Here is a 21,323-nt window from a genome sequence, read left to right as displayed (position 1 = left end):
GTGGCTGAGCAGAAGTGATCCCTTCAGCTGTGCATGTCATCTCTACAGAATAGAACTGAGGCAAACTTGGGAGGACAGGAGAGCTTGCCTTGCTCCTCATGATGTACACACAAAGTCTTCAGTGTTCATGGTTTTCTATCTGTTGCCTTTTGCCTGTCCTCGTGCCCCTTCATCTCCAGCTACTTGGTGGTAGCAGGTCTGGAGGAGTGGACCTTCTCCCCAGTCCCGTCCCCCCACCACCACTCATCTCTTGGACCCTGGAGCAGCCTCTGCCACCTTCCCAGGACTGTGACATCCTCTTGTGCAAGAAGACCTCAGGCCAATGTGCAAACCAGGGCTTGGTGAGGCCGTGGGGCCAGGTCCACAGCATGGTGCTTTGCAAGCTGCCAGGGCTGAAAATATGAGATTTGTGCCAGTGGGATAGAGGAGTCACTGCCCCTTTCTAGCAGGTGCATCAGAGTTTGAAAGGAGTTTGAAGTGTTATTTTAGGGATGCCTGGATCCTGGGGAGCTTCTTTTCCTTTGAGACCTGTTGCCTCAGCTGCTCCACTAGCATCTCAAACAGTTCCTAGAGAAATTCCTTAAATTCTTAAAAAATTCATTTATTAAATATCTGGCTCCTTCTGAATGCCATATACTCTTTTTTTAGCCAAATCCTTGGAAGACTTAATGAGTACTTTCCTCACCTCTGTTAATCCCGTTCAGATCAATAGGCACTCTGCAAGGGGAAAGGTATTTGTGTTGATATTGGATAGCAGCTGCCTGTCACTGCTGGTGATAGCAGGTGGTGGTTTGTTCTTCATGTCACTCTTAATTAGGAGTTCCTGTACAATTATATGACCATTTTTTTTCCAGGAATGTTTCCCTGTACATAGGGTGGCAGATGGCAACTTGACCTAGAGGTTGGTCTTTCCTGATTTTGCCTTTGGGCTCTCTTTCCCCCGGCAAGCTGAAAACAAGTTGTTGCAAATAGTAGCATGGTACACCCTTGTCAATACAATACTGGGGGCTCAGCCCAGCTGATCTGAGCAGACCTGGGGTCCTCAGATTCCTGTGTGGGTGCTGCCTTGGGATGAGGGCATGTGGGAGGGTGTGAGGAGAGCCATGGATTGGGGACAAGCGAGAGCCATGTTCCCTGTTCAGCGCATCCCTGCTCCTTCATCCAGAGCTGGTGTGGGTAGCCTGTGTAAGATGAAGAGATGAAGCTGCTGTCTGCCAGCACAGCACACGTGTGTCCGTATGCGGGATACAGGGTTGCTAGAAAGCCCAGGCAGGCCCAAAGGAGAGATTTATTTCCACGCCAGATCATGCAGTGACATAGCACCAGCCCTGAAGAAGTTGGAAGGGGCCCATCAGTGTGTTTAGGCTGCAGGTGAGGGTGGGACTGGGGACACACACTCCTGCCTGGGCTCACAGAGTCTGCGGGAGCAGAACTGTGGAATGCTTGCACAGTTTTTATTTGATTCAGTGTCCAGTGCAGATAGAGGGGCTGACTCTGCCCGGCCTTAGTTTGCAGATGTGATTGTTGCCCTCCACCTGAGGGGATGCTCAGAGCCCTTGAACCTGCAATAAAACTCCTTGGTAAGCAAGCTCTGGGAACAGAGATGTGACAATACTGTGAAACTCTTCAGCCTTCCTCTCCTGTCGCATACAACCTCTTATTTTAGAGAATAAAAAAAAAAGTGGAAAGAAAGGAAAATGAGGAAGATGTGCTGAGCCCTTCTGTAGAGACAGATGATCAGCATGGGGGACCATATCTGCAGTGCTGCCCCTTTCCTCTCCTCTCCAAACTGCTGGGTGCTGGGGCTGTCTGTCTGTCTGTCCGTCTGCGCTGTGTGCAGGCTGTCTGGGTGGAAGGGCTCTGCGCCACCTGAATGGCTGCGCAGCATCTCATCTGTCACCAAACTTCCCCGGTGCCGTGGCAAAGCAAATATGCTGCAGCAGGCTGTAAAGCTGTAAACATATGGGCACTAACAACAGATTAAGTGAGTGATTTAGTTTAAGGAGCTTGGTAGATTACCATAAAATGTGTCTTAATTAGAAAAGCAATCAAACTTGCACAGAGTCAATGAGGATGAAATGTCCCTGTTGGCAGCAGTGAGCGCTCGGAACCCCACGCCAGGAGATGGGGATGGCCATAGATGTATCTCATGACCATTTTGAGGGGTTGGCAGTGGTTTGCCCAATCCAGCTCTGGCTGGAGGGTGCCCTCATGCTGAATTATTTGTTTTTTCACCCATGAGACCATCCCACAAGCTGCTCAGAGTAAGACTGATGGTGAACTCGGACTCCTTTAACAATGTTAACCAACCAGAAACTGCTGAAGGTGAAAGAACAGAGCATTTGCACATTTTCCTTAAAACTATGTGCAATTACCCAAAGATCTATTTGAGTGTTTGCCGTGTATAGCACAGCTAGTCCCAGATAAAGGATTGAAGCTTCTAAGTGCTACCATAACACAAATAATTAATAAGTCTATCTCCCTCGCTGTGTCCTTATCTTTTAGTGAGCATGGCCATAATTAGCTCTCACCTGATTCTGAATTTATAGCATGTTCAATTGTTTTTTTTTCATTCTGCTTGTGTTTTCTTTGCTTCCTTATTTTATTGGCCCTGGTTTTATTCCACAGGCCTGAATCTACAGTTAAATAAAAACTAGATAACCATCTCCAGCTGTGCAGGTATAAAGATTGCAACAGCCAAAACCATATTGATGCATTATTGGCTTTGTACAAGTGCCTGCTTTTTTCCAGGGTCTGGTAGGATTTGAAATACATTGGGAAGTAGCACAGAAGACATACAGCAGCTACTAGCAGTTGTGAGAAAGAAAAAGATGCCTGGTTATTTCAGAATTAAGTATTTTTGAACCACGAAGGAAATGGGGAACTTTCAGACAAGGTTTTTGCCAAGTTTTTTTTTGTTATCTTCTTTTGTGTTTAGAAGCAGGTATAGCTGCAGATTTCGGGGAATGTGAATGAAAGGGCGTAAAAAGAAAAAGAGATAAGCAAAAGGTGTGGAGGTGCACAGTAAGGAGGAGGATGTAGAGGAAACAGGACAACTTAAGCTGTCCAGATGAATTGTGTCAAGAGCTAGTGAGATAAAAAATATTTTTCTATTTTAATTTAAGGACGCTGTTATTAACATTTCCTAAAAATGTTCATGTTCAGGTGTTGCTGTTTAAGTGTGGGGAAGAAGAGCAATGCAATCTCAGGGGACAGAGTATAAGAGAAGTGGTGGAAGAGGAAAGGGAGGTTTGAATTTTAAAAATGTTTCTTGCTCAAAATGTTCCCTGTGAATTCCAGAGCTCAGCAAAGCAAACGTTCATTTAGAGCCAAGAGCAAGAAGGGAACATATGCAGTGGTCAGGTTGATGAAGGACATCCCTAATGGGCTTCTTTGGCCAGGGCTGGGTGGTCCCTGCGGGGCTTTGCAGACATACTGTCTAGAAAACCAGCCTTTCTTTTCCAAAAGCAAAGTCTTGGCTCTCAGTGATCCTGCTCATACAGACACTGTAGGCTGAAAAAAAGAAAAAGGCCGGACATAATCTGAAAGAGTGCTGCTGGGTGTGCAAGGAGGGACTGGAGGCCCCCATAGTGATTTGAAAGCACTCTCACATCCTCATGGGAATAAACTGTTGCACCAGATTATTAATCCCAAAGGTTTTCTGCATTCCTTCCCAAGATAAATAATTTTCACCCATTTCCTTAAATCTGTTGGAGAAAGACTGAGCGGAACGCAGGCATGCATGCCTGTGGGTGGGCGGGTGGAGGGGCAGCAGATGACACGAAGGAGCTACACAGCAGAGAGGAAGCTACTAATGGCCTCTGATGAGCACGGACGTGATAATAATGAGGTTAATGCCCTTTCAGTCACCCAGAAAAATCTTAGCAAACATATAATCCCTGCCAGTCAATGGATAATCATTAGGTCATAAATAATACAGTGGAAAGGACAGGAGCCTTTCCTGTAACAACCATTTTCAGTCAGTGGTGACTTGGGGAGTGTTTTGTTGCAGCCCCCATGCGGTGCCAGGCAGCGGGACTGAGCTGTTGGAGCATTTACTGATTAAAGGAGTGTTCCCATCTCTTGTTTCCGCTGAGTACGTCTGTCATCAGGGCAGGAAAATAATAGAATTGCAGAATCATTTTGGTTGGAAGAGACCCTCAAGATCATCAAATCCAACCATAACCTAACTCTAGCACTAAACCGTGTCCCTAAGAACCTCATCTACATGTCTTTTAAACACCTCCAGGGATGGTGACTCAACCACTTCCCTGGGCAGCCTTTTCCAATGCTTCACAACCCTTTCTGTGAAGAAATTTTTCCTAAAACCCAAACTTAACCTCCCCTGGCACAATTTGAAGTCATTTCCTCTTGTCCTAAAAAAGTTCCACTGAAGCCCATGACTACCAGGTAGTGCTGGGAAAGAGCCAAAGCTAATGGAAAGGAGAAAGACACAAATTAGATAAGGAAGCAATTACAGCAGCCATTAGATGGTGCTGCCTGGTGGTGATGCTGGGAGAGCTGGAGATGGGGCTGGGCTCCCCAGCTGGGAGAGGTGCCTGGTCCCAGCCCCAGCCTGGGGCAGGCGGTGCGTTCATCATGTACAATACTGCTCTTGCAAGCTGGATTTGCTGTCCCGTGCCTGCCAGGGCTGCAGTTGAGGAGCTACGGTGTGGTCTTGGTTGTTATTGAGCTCCTGAGGCTGTATCAACTATCAGGGGTTTAGCGGCATTAAGTTTGGAGGCACTTTCCCTTAGAGTCCTTCCCGTGTGCAGGTGTCACTCAGCCATCATGTAAATCCCCTGTTTATTAGAGGGAGTAAATCCTACTTAGTAATAACTTGGATCATGATCTGTATGTGTCTATGTTAGATCATGGGTCTTTTTAAACCCAGATGCCTTTAAACCCACCAAGAGAGCAAGGAAATGAGCAACCGTCCAACCTTTTTTATTTTATAATTAAATGTTTATACTTGTTACACAATAAATCCCATACAATCAGCTGGTAAAGCCTGCACAAAGCCTGCGTGTTCAAGAGGGAGCAAGCACAGAATTACATTTATGCATGAACCGGAGTCTTTGCTGGGTTGCTGAACCTTACCTGTTAATAAAATGGGAATTAACATCACGTGTTAGAAAACCTCTCCTTTACCTGACTATGGCTTTCCTTGCATTTCGTCCTTTGGTGATCAGAGGTGATTGATACCAAAGCAGCTCATGAGATGATGTGGGCATGGGGGGACACAGCTGGCATGGGCGAAAGGAAGGAGACCCAGCCCAGGGGTGGCCACTCTCGTGGGCTGGCACTTGCAGTGCTCTGGGCACTGTCACAATGTGGATCCTGGTGGGGACCATCATGGTTGTTTTTTTTTGCTAGCAGTCTGGGACTGGAAAAGTTTTCAGGCCCAAAAAGGAATGCATGTCTCTGCTGAAATGACATATGTCACAACATGAGTTGTTCAGGTACAAATCTGAACAAATCTGTCCAACTTGTGCTCCCACCTCCTTAAAAGTAAAAGGTACAAGCACGGAGTTGTGGGGACTGCAGAGGAAGAGCTGTAGCTTCCAGACTGCTCTGCAGCTGGAGGGGCAAAGAGCTGAAAGGCTGTAAATGCAGCAAAAGTACCACTCTGTAATAGATCCCAAATGAAGGAATGAACACCCAGCCATTGCCCCAGGTACTCCTAAATCAGTCTGCAGCAAGTATTGGTGTATTTTGTTTCATGGAAGACTCATTTCCAACCTCTCAATGCCCACATGCAGAAAGCAATTATACAATAAATTTAAAGCAAACAAGCAAATAAAGCACCAAACAAACAAAACAAACAACCAAACCAAAAAGAACCCCAAACAAACAAACAAACCACAGCACCAAACCTCAGGTCTTTGTAAATGTCTTCAATTATCTCAAACGCTTGACAAATGGTTAGAGAGGCTGGAAGAGCTCAGCATCTCCACCCTGCTTGTGTAAGTAGCTTTGTCCTCTGACAACGTTTCATTTCACTGCATCCAAGGAGAGATGCTCTTAATATGTCTTTATTTTCTGCCTGTTAACTCTTCCATGCATGCTGCCAACCTTAGCATTAGCTTTCAATTTTATGGCTGACCCGTTAAATACCGGATGAAACACATCTCATCAGCTTGCATTACATTTTGAACTTAATAAATAGGAAAGGCATTACACAGATTCTGTCTGGCCATCTGGAGGAACAATGTTCTTTACCTTAACGAATGGCTATCTAATCCTCTCATATACAGTTGGGTTTTATTCTATTAAAATATAATGAGAAAAGACTCCCATACCATTATGTGGTGGAGCTAAATGGGATTTTTAGAATAATCAATGAAAGATGAGTAAAAAAGATAAAGGTTTTCTTCAAAGAAAAAGAGAGAAAATTGTCTCTTTGGGATTAAAGTATTGTAGAACTGAATTATTATAACATGATCTTTACTCACTAAAAATATCCCAATTTCATTTCCATAAATCTTTCCATTATGGATCAAATTAAGTTGGTTTTTTTTTTCATTTTAAAAATCTGAGGCATTAGATTAAATGCTGTGCTTTAAATAGAGGATTCTACAGCATTCCTGCCCACCATGGGGTCAGGTCTTTCTGCACAGCCACTGGCATTCAGGGCTGCTCTCTGCTGGATCCCCTAAAATGCCAAACAGTTTTTTTGCTGCAAATGCCCTAGCAAAGACCCCAGCTGAGCAGGGAGGTCTTGCAGTGGGTTGTTCTCCTCCAGGTGGGTGGCACTGGCTGGGGACACGGTGCTGCATGGGTCCTGCTGACCTCGGGGGCTGGAGGACATGGTATTTTCCAGAAGTAGCCATCCTTACCACACAACGTCCACAGGAAAGGGCCTTGTTCGCTTAGCTCTGCATAAAGCTGTACAAAGTTGTTGATGCAAAGGTTTTCCTCCAACACATCTGTAGCTGCATTTCCATTCCCTGTTAAGACGACACTGGAAACATTGAATCGGGCAGCCAAGTGAAAGCTATGAGGTGCTTTGTATGAGATTTCGGTAGTTTCTATGTCCCCATCTCCAGCATGGTGACACCAAGAGCCCTTTTCCAGCTGCCATCTCATCCTGGAGGCGCCTGTGTTCTGCAAGTGCCTTCTGACATGGAACAGACTGGAGTGGTTGGTCCTTCAGTGGTGTGCTAAAACTCAGGCACTACTGGGGTTGCTGTTTGGGCAGACATACAACATTCCCCAGATGGGCCATATGTGGTTCTTCAAGCCCCAAGATGTTCCCTCATCCCTGGGCTTTCCCTCCATGCAGACCAGCTCTGGGTAGGTGTGGGGTCTTTTTTGCAATGCTGCTGGTTTTTTGTCAGGGGGCACACTAAATCCCAGCAATTAGTGAACAATTACTTCAGGGTTTTTTTCTCAGCAGGAGCAGAATATATTTCTGCTTTCTCCCTGTACAGCTCTTGGAGGAAAATGACTCCTGCTAGTCATCACCTACCCCCCTAGCACTGCGTCGGCTGCGGTGCTATCCACCTCCAATTCATCAACCAGTCAAGCTGATATAATTAGGAATCCCAAAGTCAATAATCTGATAATCTACAGTGCACAAAGGCTTCTATGTAGGAGAAGTGATTCCAGGAAGTCTGCAGCTCAGATCCACACAGGAAAAATGCCAGATTTTAAAAAAGAAACAGGCAGAGACCTGGAGGAGAGACTGCTTCCACATCCTTCACTGGTGATATATTTTGGGCCATCAGCTCTACAGTAAATGTTTTCCCATAAAGTCATTTAGTGCCTTCAAATCTTCCCTTTACAGTCTTAATAATAATGTTCAATTACTGGTTCTGCTCTATAAATAAATAATCCCAGTTTAACGAGACACTCTGCTGGGTGAGTGATGCTGGCTGCAGGGACGATGTCTCCAGAGCCCTTGGAGCACCATTGGCCACTATGAGCAGCAGAAAGTGTAAACCAATATAACATTTGGCAAACGTTTTGCAGTCTCTTTATTATGGCAATTCAGAGAAAGGGAAGTCTTACATCTAGAAATGATGCCAGAAAAATATGTCTTTGTAAAACACTTTGAATGTGTAAAATGACTAATAAAAGACTAGGCGTTTCGAATATTTCAGGTTGCTCTTTAAAAGTGTCGGGAGTTCCCCCGGCTTTCCAGTGTTAGGGCAGTAGTGGGGGGCAGGGGAGACCTCTCTGGGAAAGTGTCCAGCAGGTTCATCCCCATTTTCCTCCCTCAACCCCAAGTGTTGAAGACCAACCCACGTAGTGAGTTGTGTGTCGCTTGCAGCCTGCTTTTGGCCACCACAGCTCCAGGCGAGACCAGCACAGGTTCTTTTTGAGATTTTGACATCCTGGAGAAGTCCCTGAGGAGCCCTCAGGCAGAGTGGGGATCTCCCCTTTGCACCAGCCTGGATTTGGGGTGCATTCCCAGGCCAGCTCCATCTCATTTGCCAGCGAGCTGCCAAAGGCTGCTGCATAGGGCAGACGTGCTCCTGGGAAAAACAAGTGGCTTATATAAAAGTTTCATCAATTTTAAATGACAGTGTTATCTTCCTAACAGGATGTTTTAGCTGTAACATGCTCTACATAAGCCTTTTAACTCGTCTTGTCAGGAACCATTCTGCCTTCTTCTGGTGCGCACAGTAAGCCTGTCGCTCAGCAGGCATTGAGGGGAATTGTCGGAAAGCCAAACATGGAGAAGTGATGGGAAATCATCCTGGTTTTCCTTTCCAGAGTGGGATGAGCGATGTCCGGGGTCACATGCTGAGGTGCTGCCAACTGTCTAATGTACAGCTGGGAGTTCAGCTGCCCCAGGGCATCACACACCCTGAGCCCCTGGCCATTGAGGACAGCTGGGCTGGGAAACAAGGGGACCAGCCTTGAGTCTGGGTAAATAACAGCTCCAGGATACTGAATTAGAGGATCCATTGCCACTGTGGTGAAGTCTAACATCAGAAGAAGGAGGGTTTCCTGCTGATCCTGTAAATCAGCTGATGAACCTTTGCCTGCCCTGAGCTGGTGTGAGCAGCACGTGCTCTGCTGGAGATTATATTGCTATTTTTTCTGAGAGTGCTAAGGAGCCAACTGATCTATAAAACATGCTAACCTGATTTGACAGTGAAGGCTGTTTATTATTGCACAGTACCATAATAAATATAATTTCTGTTTGGTAAGTTAGACTGTGGGATTTACCTGACTTCCTTACAAAAATATACCAATAACACAGGCCAAGGCTGCAAGGTCATAAAGGGAATATCACCATAACGGGAGCAGGGGATGGGATGTTAATCATCATACAGAAAGGCATTGCAAGCCTCAGAGATGTGCTGCTTAGTCAGAGATGTGTCTGAAAGCATGTGGAAGTAGGATGATCTTCCAGCCAGGCTGGACTGGACACAGGAAACGTGCATTGCTCTGGTCTGTGCCGGGGAGCTCAAATAATGTCCCTTCTTCCCCCTCCCTTTGGTCTACGACCTCATTGGGTGGGTTGGTAACTGCTTCCATAGCGCACATCAAGCAAGTGCGATGCTTTCCTGGGGCATTATCCCACATCGACCATGGACCACTGATCCAGGCTGTGGACAGGCATCCTCCATGTCCCTGAAGGGTCCAGGTAGGAGCCTCCTCATTGTATCCCTGTTGCAGGAGAGACAGGATGAGCAGGGGATGGCTGGGCTTTTCCCTACTCCCATGCTGGCACAGCCGCAGCAGCAATGATTTGTTGCCTCAAGGGCACCATGTTTCTCCCAGCTGCCATTCTTCTGGGGAAGGAAAGCGCAACACTGGCCATTGGGGATGAACCTTGAGATGCAGCAGCCATGTGATAACCAGAGGTGACTGGGTGCTGGGGACATTTATCTAAGCTGAAGGGGAAAAGCGGTATGCATGCACACTGCAGATGGGGCTAGCACTGTGTGTGGATTTATAGGCAAAATGTAAATAGGAACACAGGGAAACGCTTTCCTTTTCTCCATAAACTTTTCAATTTCAGGGAGGCCAGATTCAATAAAATTATCTCGCAGATGGAGATTTTATTGAATCTGGCCCATAAAGCTCCCATTATGGGGTTTACAACTGCCATTTACACAAATCCTGCTATAATAAAATACAGTGGTGTTTACAGCATTCCTGCAACCACCACAGAATTACAGCGTGCACAAAACCTGATGAGTAAATCTTAGCTTAATGCATCAGGTGCTCCACTGAAAACATAAAACTTGGGGGGGGGGGGTGGAAAAAAGGAAAAATGCAGAGGTCGAAGGAGAAGGTTGCTTCAGTGAGAGGAAAATTATGTCTACTGCTTGGCCAAGATACCCTGGGAAAATACCATTGATTTACAACCCCCACCCTGCTCTCCTGCAATGCTTCTAAAAGGTGCTGTATGGCCTCAGCACACAGCTGTGGGGACCAGCTGAGTGTCACTGGCAGCTGGGCGGTCCCAGCCTTTAGCAGCACCTGATCCAGCCACAGCAGAGAGCCGAGCTCAGGTTGGCTGGGACCTTGTTAAGTTTGGTATAAAAGTCTCCAGCTGAGTCATTTTCTTGTTCCCACCTGCCTTCTGGGTGCTGGTAGAAGAATGTGTGCTGGTAGAAGAATGTGTGCTGAGACAGGGTGAGAACTGCTGGGCAGCCCTGGGGGGTTGTGGCTGGAGAGGAAAGAGGCTGAAGGGTTTGCTGAATGAGTGAAAGCACCTGAAAAGCCCCTGGTTAAGAGCTGAATATGAAGCTGAAGGGTGAGTAAGGGCTAGATCTGAACTGTCTGAGGGACTGAGACTTCAGGTGCCCCAGTCTGCTGTCAAAGATATTCTTAATAGGGAGAGGGAAGATTTGGAACTCCAGAGGAGATCCTACCTGAGAAGGAATAGCCTGAGCTGTGGTTTGGAGTGTGGCTCTGGGGTGGCACACATTTATACTGGTTTCTAATACTTGATTAAAGGAAGGAGATGCATTTCAATTGCATCTTTTTCCTCTACTTGTCCCCATGCTGAGAGTTGTAGCTGAGAGGTGATGGCTTTTCCTTTATGGCAGGCCTGTCTCACACCACAGCCCTTTAGTTCTCTCTTCACTGCATTAATTTTTGTGCCTCCCTATGTATCTCCAAAACACTTGCATTTGCAACTCTGTTAATTAGGCCAGAAAGCAGGTCAGCACTGATCTCTCCTGGTTTTCTTAATATATTGTTTTCTGACATGGCATCACAAATTAAACTGAGATGATTAATACTGATTTTTGATGCAGAAGCTTACTGCATTTACAGTTCAAGTTTTAATAGAAATGTGTATTTTGCAGCACATATTTAACAAGTCAATTCACAGTGAAGTTCAGCTTTCTTTTTTTCCCCCTCCCTGAGCTCAGTATGAAGAACTGACTCAGTAAAAGTTTTTTTTTTTTTCAAACTTTCCTTGTCATTGAGCACCTAAATACCTTTGCAAATCTCTCATCAGTGATATGTCCTGGTCATGCTGGAAGTGAGTAGCAGGGTAGAAATTCACACTGTTCTCCTGTTATTGTCTGTGCTTGATCATGTTCAGCACATCACCCTGCAGCTGGGGAGGGTCAGGAGTCACCTTGTAACCTGGCAGCATCTGGCGAGAAGATGGACCTGTAAAGGTGAAGTCCAAGGAGGCTGCTGAAACTCCTGCCTTTGCTCATGCTGTGAACTGGGAGAACTCAGGATAACATGTTTTGCAGAGCCTCGTGCAACAAGGATAGGTCTTTCTCTACTTCTTGTATTTTGATATTACATTTACTAAATCACTTTTCAGTGTCCAAGAACGTGTTTTATTTTCCAGATGCACATACTGTTTGTTTCCTCGGGGTTGCTGACTTTTAGCTTATTTAATTGTGACTGAAATTAGGGGTTTACTTGTCATTTTCCATATCTGCCCCACTGTAGATCTCAGAGTAATTCTATTAAAGTTGATGGAGCTGCTTCAGATCTATAGTGATCCAATCAGCAAAACGTAGCCTGTCCTTTAATTTAAATTACAACTGCATAAATAAGCTGTTTCTCCTTCTGCTCAGGGTCTTCTGAGGAAGCCTACATCAATTATGTTTTAATACACCCATTCCTGTTTCCTATTCCTCTGTTTGAACCCCTAATGGAAATATAAATGCTGGTGTGTCTCTGCCCTCCACACTCCTCCTTCACCTCCTTCTCCTGGAAGATTAAGATGTGATATGGATTTGCATCAGAATCAGCCAAGCTCTTTGTTCCTTGTCTACTTTGCCTGAGTTTATCTTAATTAGTCTTGAATTTTTTTCTGCTTTGCTGAGTTTCAGTTTACTGCATCTCTATGTCCATCTTGGGTTATGGTAGTAATTTAGAAAAGATAATCAAAATATCATTGTGGGGTTCTTCTCCAAGCCATACGTCAACTGGAAGAGGGGCAGCACAATTTTGTGTTTTGCCATGTAATGGGATGGTGGCCACATGAACTGTCTTGGTCTACTATTGCTTCTTTTGTTGCTCCTTATAAATACTTCTGCCAGTGTTTTATTTGGGTTAAGACTGACTCATTACACTCAGTCAATATCCATCCTTCTCTTGTCGAAGCTTGCCTGTCAGTGGGATGATTTAAATAGCTGCCTGGGTTGTGAATCCCAAATGGGGTTCAAGACAGAAGGGGAGGGCTGAGATGGCTGACACAGACAAATGGTGACGTTTCTGTCTACATGTGGCAACAGAGCTTCAAGTTTTGTAGTTCTTTGCATCGGCTTTTGGGAAAAGGCACAGGAAAAACATAAGGAGTGATGGATAACCTGACCCAAGGGGGCTGGTGCTGAGCGAAAGCTGCTGCATGGATCTGCTTGTGGTGGTCGCTGAAACGAAATAAAATAAAAAATGTTGTTTGTTTTTGACAGCTTTTTGCAATCTTTGCATTTGCAACATGCGGTGGGTACTCTGGAGGACTGCGCCTCAGTGTGGACTGTGCAAACAAGTCAGAGAGTGACCTCAGCATTGACATAGCCTTTGCCTACCCCTTCAGGTAACCCGGGCTGCTTCGTGGCGGGGTGTTTGCAGATGCGAAGCCCATTTTCAGTGGGGTTTCCCATCATTTGTAGCAGCTTTTGATTAAGTACCAATCTGGGGTTCTTGAATTCTCCTCATAATGTTGTTTAGGCTCTGGTTGTGCAGGAGGAATGAATTTGGCTGGACATGGTGTGGATGTGGGCATGGGAACCTCTGGGGAATGGGAACTCCGCAAAGGAGAATAGAGGGGTTATGGGCACGTAGAGCTCTGTAAAGGCCAGGACAGCTCAGGGAGTGGAAAACAGCAGGCAAGGAGAAAGAACAGAAACACATTAGCCCAAGAAAAAAATAGGCATAAAGCAGCCATTAACTAAGCTGGCAATGAGAGAAGATTCCCAGCCACTGGACTAGCAAGGACCTGGAATAGCCACTCCATGGAGAAGGGGCAGCAAAAGACAAAACAAGCTTAAACCAATAATTTTGAGACGCTTTTGCAAATTCTACTAATTGCCTGTCTGCATATCTCAGTGCCTGAATACTTTAAAACTTGGAACGCTGTGACTTGAGAGAACATATTTTTTTTTTTAATTTAAATAAATCTGAATGCTGTAGTGAGGTTAAAAAATTATACATATATAGATATAAAAATATTCATGCCTTTTAGAATCCTGCTTCAAAAGAACATCCACAGTTTTCTGTTTTTAAAGATGTCAAGCCCACTCTAGAAACCTTTCATTTCTATATAAGTGGTTTCTTTAAGGAACTGATGATTAAGAAAAGAATACATAATCTGATCTGAAGGCCAGTACACTATGACTCTAAAATTATTTTGCTTCGTTTGGAAATTGTGTGCTGTTTTGCTTATGATTGAAATGTGCAGACCAGAGGTAATAGCATCTACTTCTTTAAAATGCTCTAAAATATATAATCTACCAAACAGTGGAAACTGAATTTGATACTTTGAACTGTTGTTCTTCCTTGACACACATGTATTACTCCAAAGGGGCACATTTCCTGATATTACAAATGTTTATTTTTTGCCTTGATCTCATCTGCATTTTCTTTCATTTCTGCTTAGTATGCATGTGATAGATCCTGAAAATTGAGTTACATGAATTTGTAATGTGATTTACTTCCAAATGGGTCATTTCTCCAGCATTCATTACAGAATACATCGTACAGTGAAGTGCTTTTAATTTGCATGATTATAAAATAGTACTTTATGTAAAAAGTTAATAAAATGGAGAGACATAGCCAGCAAGTATCTCCTGGTGTTTTGCCAGGCATGTCAATGATTGTTTTTAGAAGGATATGGCTGGATCTGCAATTTCCCACAGTCTTGCTTATTAGAAAACTGGAAATATTGCTGAGTAGTTTTAGTATTCCAGCATGTTGGAAAGGTGGTGCAAAACCAGGGTTACTTGCAGAAGGGATGCAGCTGAGGCTGTAGCTGGCTCTTCAACTGTGTGTGTTTGGAACAGAGGGGGGCATATGAGGAGGAGGCTGCACCCAAAGCTGGTGTGTATGGCCTGTACAGTGGGATGGCTGGCTACGGGGTGGAAATATACCTGTAATTCGCAGGTGAGAAAGGAGATGACAGCTGGTGCTTTGGGAGATGCATGAAGTTATTCAGTGTTTGTGCAGTTTGGAACTTTGCATGCAAACCTGAGGCATGTGCAAAAACAAATGTCCAAAGATGTACAGACTACATGGGGTAGCAGATCTGTGCCTGGAAAATCTGGCCTGGTGCTACCTGTGGAGCTTGGTGTCGTTTTACCATTTCATATAAATATTCTCATGACTTCCTCATACATTTGTTCTTTCTACTTTTCTCCACTGCTCCTTTGACAGACTGAAGAGGGGATGCTCTAAAAACAGAAGTGAGCTTAGTTGGGAAAGGTAATACCTTGTATTAGAGTAGTTGATACCCTTGGAAAAAGCAGACACATTTTAAGTTCAGGCTCTCAAGATGGTGATCCTGAAACTCATCTACCTGCATGGGCACGTAGGCTTTGTGTAGGTAGGATGAATTTCCCACCAGTTGTCTTGCATCCAAGACTGAATAAGTCTGTATTCACATGGTATTTTCTTTTCAAATGCCTTCAGTGTTCTGATTATTGGCTGACAGCTGGGGGAGGTGTAGGAGGAAGGAGAGATGCTGCCGAGCATCTGACATGGCAGCACTGTTATGGTTGTCAGCACTAACACTGAAGCAATTGAATACCTGAGCGCTGTTTTTTGAGCTGTGCTTTCCAGCATGACTTGAAATAAAGAAAGCCATGCAGCTGTGCTAGCAGCTGCTTTCATTCCTGTTGCTGTGAGTTTGAGGTTTTGTTTTCTTCTCTTAGAAGTTGAACTGCTAGACCTTGGCTAGTTGGTGTGTAGGTGTCAAGAGCTTTAAGGAAATAAAATTGTAAGGCTAACAGGACAGCTTGGCAAAGCAAGAGGACTTGGATGTTTTGGAATTAAGATCGAAGGAGCCTGAAAATGTTTCCAGTAAAGCAAGACCAGAATGGGGAAGGAGCTTTCCAGACTGAAAGGGGTGGCACGTCACTTGTGACCATGTGCTTCTGGGGCTCATCACCTTAAAGAAAGGAAGGATGCAGGAGGGCAAAACCAGTGCTGATGGGGTCTGGGGATGTGTGACTAAAACATACTGATTGCCAAGCTGACTTCAAACCAGTGAGCCATATAGCCCCAGGCCAGTCCTGACTGTACCAAAGAAAGCAGTATTGCACTCCACAGCTGGCAGCTCCAGATGCTGCTGCAAATCAAGACGCATCTCCCTACCCTCTTACTGAGATTTTTCTTAGTCCCAATCTACAAGTTGCAAAAGTGTCCAGCAAAAATGTAAATGAATTCAAGATAACTCCCTGTCTGCTGGAACTAATAATTTTTGAAGGATATAGTTAAGAATTAAGAAAGGATATTAAAGTTATGGGAAGATAAAAATTGTGCTTGGTTCCTGCATTATCTTACTGCTGTTGTAATTCAGCAGCAACTTGTGAAGCACCAAAAACCCCCCAAATAAAACCTTTGCACAAGGTGGTTTCTTCTAATTTCTGCCAGAATTCTGAACCTGGATTCATCTGCCCTTTGAAAAGGAAGAAGTGAGGAAATACTGATAAGTACATTAATCACTAGAGAGGACCATCAGAGCTGTCTCTACCATCTCTCCTGGAATAGGAGGGAAGGTGGATGCTTTTCCCCTCTACAACTACACTGATTCATTTAAGTTTTCTGCAACCCAGATTCATGACCCTGTAGTTATGCTGTAATGTGCAAACAACCAGTAGTCCAAACCCTAGTACCCCTCAGCAATTTCTCCTGGAGCTCTGCCACACTTTTCCACGCATCCTCCCAGACTCTTCCATGTTCAAGCTGATCTTCATAAGACCATTTCAAATAATTACCTGAAGTTTTCTCTCATTTCTTCTGCCTGCTTCTAGTTTTATCACAAAGGATTTCTTTACCTCTTCATGATTTAACACACGAATCAGCCTTTTTTCTGGATACCTCTATATATATTTCAGAAGTTTTTACAAGTTCATATATGGAAAAAAACCTTTCTGGTCCCACACTAGCAGTTTTTCTCAGCATTAGCGTCTGTGCATGGTACAGTATCTATTGCAAGTTTGGCGCACATTAGGATGTTTATCAATTTGATGCTCACCCCAGTAATGGTTCTTTGAATGAGGGATAAAATCAGCATCTTGGAATTATCTGTTACTCCTGCAATCCGTCACTCTTTCAGTTCAGATTTGTCACTCATCCAAGTGCCCTGAAGCAATATTTTTTTCTATGGTTATAAAGGCCCTATTTGTTTATTATTTCTTTCAGAACCCAGCAACACTTATCATGTACTTTGCTATTCAGTGGTTTCACTTTGATAGTAAGTGGTTGAATAATATACCTGCCATGCATGTATTTGTTGCTGGTGTTCATCATTTTAAGGTGCTTTTTAACCAATTCTCCTAAAAGTAAACTTTTTTCAGTTACCAGCTTAGTTGTCAGGTTTGATTTACCAAGTCTGTACTGAAGATTTTTGCTATATAATTGTTCATGTCACGAACTTCATGTTTTTGTTGTAACTTGCAGACTTGCACTGAAATGTCTGGGCTTCAGCTACTTATTTAAATGAAGCTTTGCATAACAGAAACATTCTCACGCCAGAGGAGATCCTGAACTAAAATCTTTTTGCCTTTCCTTTTGGAGGTGCTTTAGCCCAGCCTATATACACAGGGTACCTCCAAGGTAAATATTGCATGGGAATTCATTTGGATTGTACCTTGCCTTTTCTTGTGGCATTCATCCTGCAAGCTACTGTGAAAATGTTGGCCCAGAGGAACACATGATTAAAGTTTAAACACAGCCTCACCTAAACCAATGGCTGTTGTAAGTATGTGCACAGGTGTTAGGAGAATTGAGCTGTAGGTACTAGTGGGACAGAATGGGATTTCCTGGTGGTGCAAGCGCTAGAGCCTGATGAAAGAATGTCTGTGCATGTCTTTGTATCACAGCAGTGAGCAAAACAAATGTTTTCCATTTCATTTTAAATCATCTATTAATATCTTTCCAGTGTGCTGGTAAAAATGTCTCTTGAAGTAATCCTTGCTTCTGAAGGTAAAGGAAATTGTATTTTATGGGAGGTTTGCGTTCACTCTCTAAGCATCTCATTTGAATAAACACATTCCCATTGAGCATCCTTTAAAGTGTATGCCTCATCTGCATGCAATGGGTTGGCTAGACTTTCATTTGAAATATGACAGCCAGATCTAAATTGCCTACTTAAAAGCTACAGATGATAATTAAGAAGAAAGTAGCTGACACTTTGTGCTTTGCAACTATCTTTCTTTGGAAAAAGCCTCTGTTAATATTGGCACGTTTCTGTGTCAGGGTATACTATCCTTCTTTTTTATTATCCATTTGTAGTAAATCTGGCTTCAGAATTCAGTGGAAAATATGTTGGCCAAAAAATTATACATGTCTATTATGGCTGTGAGACCAGGAGCTGCTGATAAATAGAGAAGTCTTTAAACGAAGTAGTTGCCTGCAATGCTGACTTTCAGACAACTTTGGCAGGCTGTCCTCCCAGCTGTCCTGCTCTGCTGTACCAGTTGAGGCTGGGAGATAGGAAGGAACAAAGTAATCTAGTCAGTTAAACTCTGTAAGATTCATGTTTTATTTTGCATGTGTTCATAACACAATATATGCCCCTTCTGCAAAGCCAAATTGTGGCCTCATGACACATCTGTGTAGACAGACACAGAAGCAAGCCAGCAGAAGTTGCACTAACCGCAGGTGTGCTCTGTGCCAAAATGTGGATGCTCCAGTTCCCAGGCAGATTTGGCAGAGCTCCTGGGAAGGTGAGAGCTGCTGGTTAAACTCTGCATGACCCGTTCCAGCTTCATGAAGGGAGAAATCTCAGTCCTGGAACTCCTTAGATCAAAGCTTGGTGCCTTTTGAAAGAACTGTGCTTTTGCACAAACAGGAGTTGCAGGGATGGTCGGATGAAGTTCAGTAGGGAAGAGTACAAGCTGCATGGTCGCAGTGGTCCCTTCTGGCTCTGCAATCGATCGGTCCAGGAAAGGGGCATCAATTTAGTTCCTTTTCTTGCCAAACTGTGACCTCCTTATACTGCAGATCTGGGATTAGTGTCTGGTCTGACAAGGAAAGATGTTGAATAATATACCAATGAAGGTGGAGATTTTTGTCAATTCCCTAATTATATAAACTGGCTCTTTAGCATGGGCACTAAGGGCTCAGTCATGGCTTTAATTATCTTCTCCACAACAGTTTCAAACCCTGATCTCAGTACTTTTTATACCTAATTTTGGCCTCAAGTTGAACGATTTGCCTCAAAAGGACTTCCAGGTTTTAACTACTGTTAGTGGAAATGATGTGAGTGGGGAGCCTAATGCTGCATCCTGCTGAGCAAACCGCAGGAGATAAATCCTTTAGGATACAGGCATCTCTAATTGTGATGCCTTCGCAGAAGTCTGTTCATATTTAATGTGATCTAATGATGCAATGCAGACTGAAGCATCAAGATGTTTTTTAACTAGGAAATCTATTTTTTTTCTTAATTGTGATTTGTACATTCTGGTAGTTTATAGGGCTGTCCATAAAATTGCAGCTCCATTTTTTTCAAAATCTTTTTTTTTTTTCCTAATGGAAACACAGTACAAATATTTTATTCCATAGTGATGTGAACCCAAGACCTTCCTGAGGTATTTAAAGTATGGCCCCAGAACATGGCTTCCTTGGTGGTGAAGGTATCAGAGACCTTGGTCAAGTCTCTGTACTGAAGTAAATCCATAAACACCCTGAATGTGGAGCTCACAGGACCAAGCTGAGTGCTCTGATCGATGAGCTGTTGGCTTAGCCGGAGCTGTTTGCTCTTACATTGTCTGCTGGGATGGGGAAAAGGCGATCCAGGTCTGCAGAGTAAATTAATTTCTTTTCAGCTTTGAATTAACATATTTTTTAATAAGAAAACGTATTTCACATTTCTGTAATCAATTGTAGTTATTATTAGAGAGTGAATGTCATAATACAGAGCACTGATATAATTTTTATTTACTGGTGCATGGCTGCAGACTACTGACGTAATTAAAATCTGCAAATCAGCATTCTTCAGTGTCCTTGAGTCTCCAAGGACCACGCTGGCCCTGGGAATACCAACTTGGTGTTTTTCTTCTCTGCTCTTGCATGTCCTGTGGGATGGGTTATTTTTTTTAGATCAAGAGCATAGGAGAATGGGAGAAAATATCTGTTTTTGTACTTGGACAGCTGTGGTTGCAGGAGTGCCTGTCTGAGCACAACGTACAATTTAATTCCCTTTCTCAGGAAGTTTGAAATCATTGCTGGTCAGATTAAAACAGATGAAAATAAGGACAACTTTGTGGCCTTGCTAGTTTTGAGTGGCTCTTCCTCACCCTAGTTACAGCCTTCAAAACCCACTTTGTAGAAACCATCAAGATTGGAAACTTGGCCAAAGAATGGTTATTACTGTCAGTTTTCACTTTTGTTTGAACTGTGGATAAATGAAAGTATCCTCTTCCCAGCAGCAAGAGACTGGGAGATGCTTCCAGTCACTTGACACTTTGTTCCTGCATAAGATCTACAGAAAACCACCAGAAATCTGATACAGCCACACCTTCACCTTCTCTTTTGAGGCTGATCATGGATGTGTGGTCCTGAGAACATCTGATGCGTGGTGTCACATGAAGGAAGAGGTCATCCCAGGGCCCCCACAATTTGCTAGCTGATCTGAATGGCTTAGCTTTTGCCAAGTTTTGTGCGCAGCCAAGAAGCCACAGCCCAAGGCTGGCTACATAAGTGGTAAAGACTCTGCTCGTTCGTGCTGCTGGTGTGTTGGACTGAATGCAATGTTATGTTGCTTGAGTAGGTTGGAGAATGAGGTCTGTCTGCCAGTATTTGTAAAACTGCAGACATGTCCCCTGTCCATTGCTCAACCAGGGAGAGGCTGGTTGCACCAGTCAGTCAGCTTGTCACGGGGCAGCACCTCTACAGATGAGATGACTTTTCCAGATGTTGAAGTCTTCTCAGTTGCTGCTATCCTCAGTGTTCTCCAGCTTCTACTTTCTAGATTTTAATCCCTTAAAGCTTGAAGCAAACGTGCCCTTGAGTGCTGAACTGGGGCCATAGAGGAGACTTGTCTTGCTTTGCAGCTCTTGAGACTGGTCAGCTGTTGTCTTCTGTTAGGAACGTCTTGCAACAAACATTTTGTGAACATAGAGCTCATGGACACGCAGCAGGCTGGGAGGTAAACGTGGGAGAAAAAAGGTAGCAATTTTCTGGAGATGCTGTCTGCTGGAGAGAAGAGAGAACACTGCTGCTTAAATCTTTGTTAAATTGTAGAAGCTTTTCTTTTGGTAGTCAAAGCAAATGGATTCCTGATTAATTTGGATGATATTGATCCAGAATGGCTTTTTTTGTTTCATAAAGGCTGTATTTTATGTTTAACATGGTTTTGGTGCCAGAAAAATTCTTCATTAATGCTTTGGCCAGAATTAGTTTTTAAAGTGGAAGTCACTTTCAGATTTGTTAATATATGTAGCTTTTTCCCAAGTTGAGCTTTTAATATATATTCATGAATAGTCTCTGCAGTATTGTGCAATGATGGTATTTTATCTATGCCTGCCACAAAGGCTTTTTCCAGAAGTCAGGCTTTTTACAGCTTCCCTTGCAAATTTCTTTTTTGCACATTTTCATGCTGCCAGTACAGAAGCAACTAAAGCAGAAACCCTGCTTTGTTTGGCATTTGATCCCATACCCCAGACAGTGTGTGATGACCCAAGTAGGGGACGATCAAACACACATCCTTCCCCTTTCCTCTG

General features: G+C 43.8%; 1 protein-coding gene across 1 annotated transcript in view; it reads left to right on the top strand.

The window, feature by feature from the left end:
- The window catches only part of SYNPR (synaptoporin), a 104,282-nt gene that overhangs the window by 61,979 nt on the left and 20,980 nt on the right, over positions 1-21,323 (top strand). Inside the window, exon 3 of the mRNA XM_082059673.1 lies at positions 12,852-12,976. Within this exon, the coding sequence (XP_081915799.1) occupies positions 12,852-12,976 (125 nt within the window). The remainder of the gene's footprint in view (positions 1-12,851; positions 12,977-21,323) is intronic.

This window comes from Streptopelia decaocto, assembly GCF_964273445.1.
Source record: "Streptopelia decaocto genome assembly, chromosome: 8".
Classification (NCBI taxonomy): Eukaryota; Metazoa; Chordata; class Aves; order Columbiformes; family Columbidae; genus Streptopelia; species Streptopelia decaocto.
This window is presented reverse-complemented; position numbering and strand designations above follow the sequence as displayed.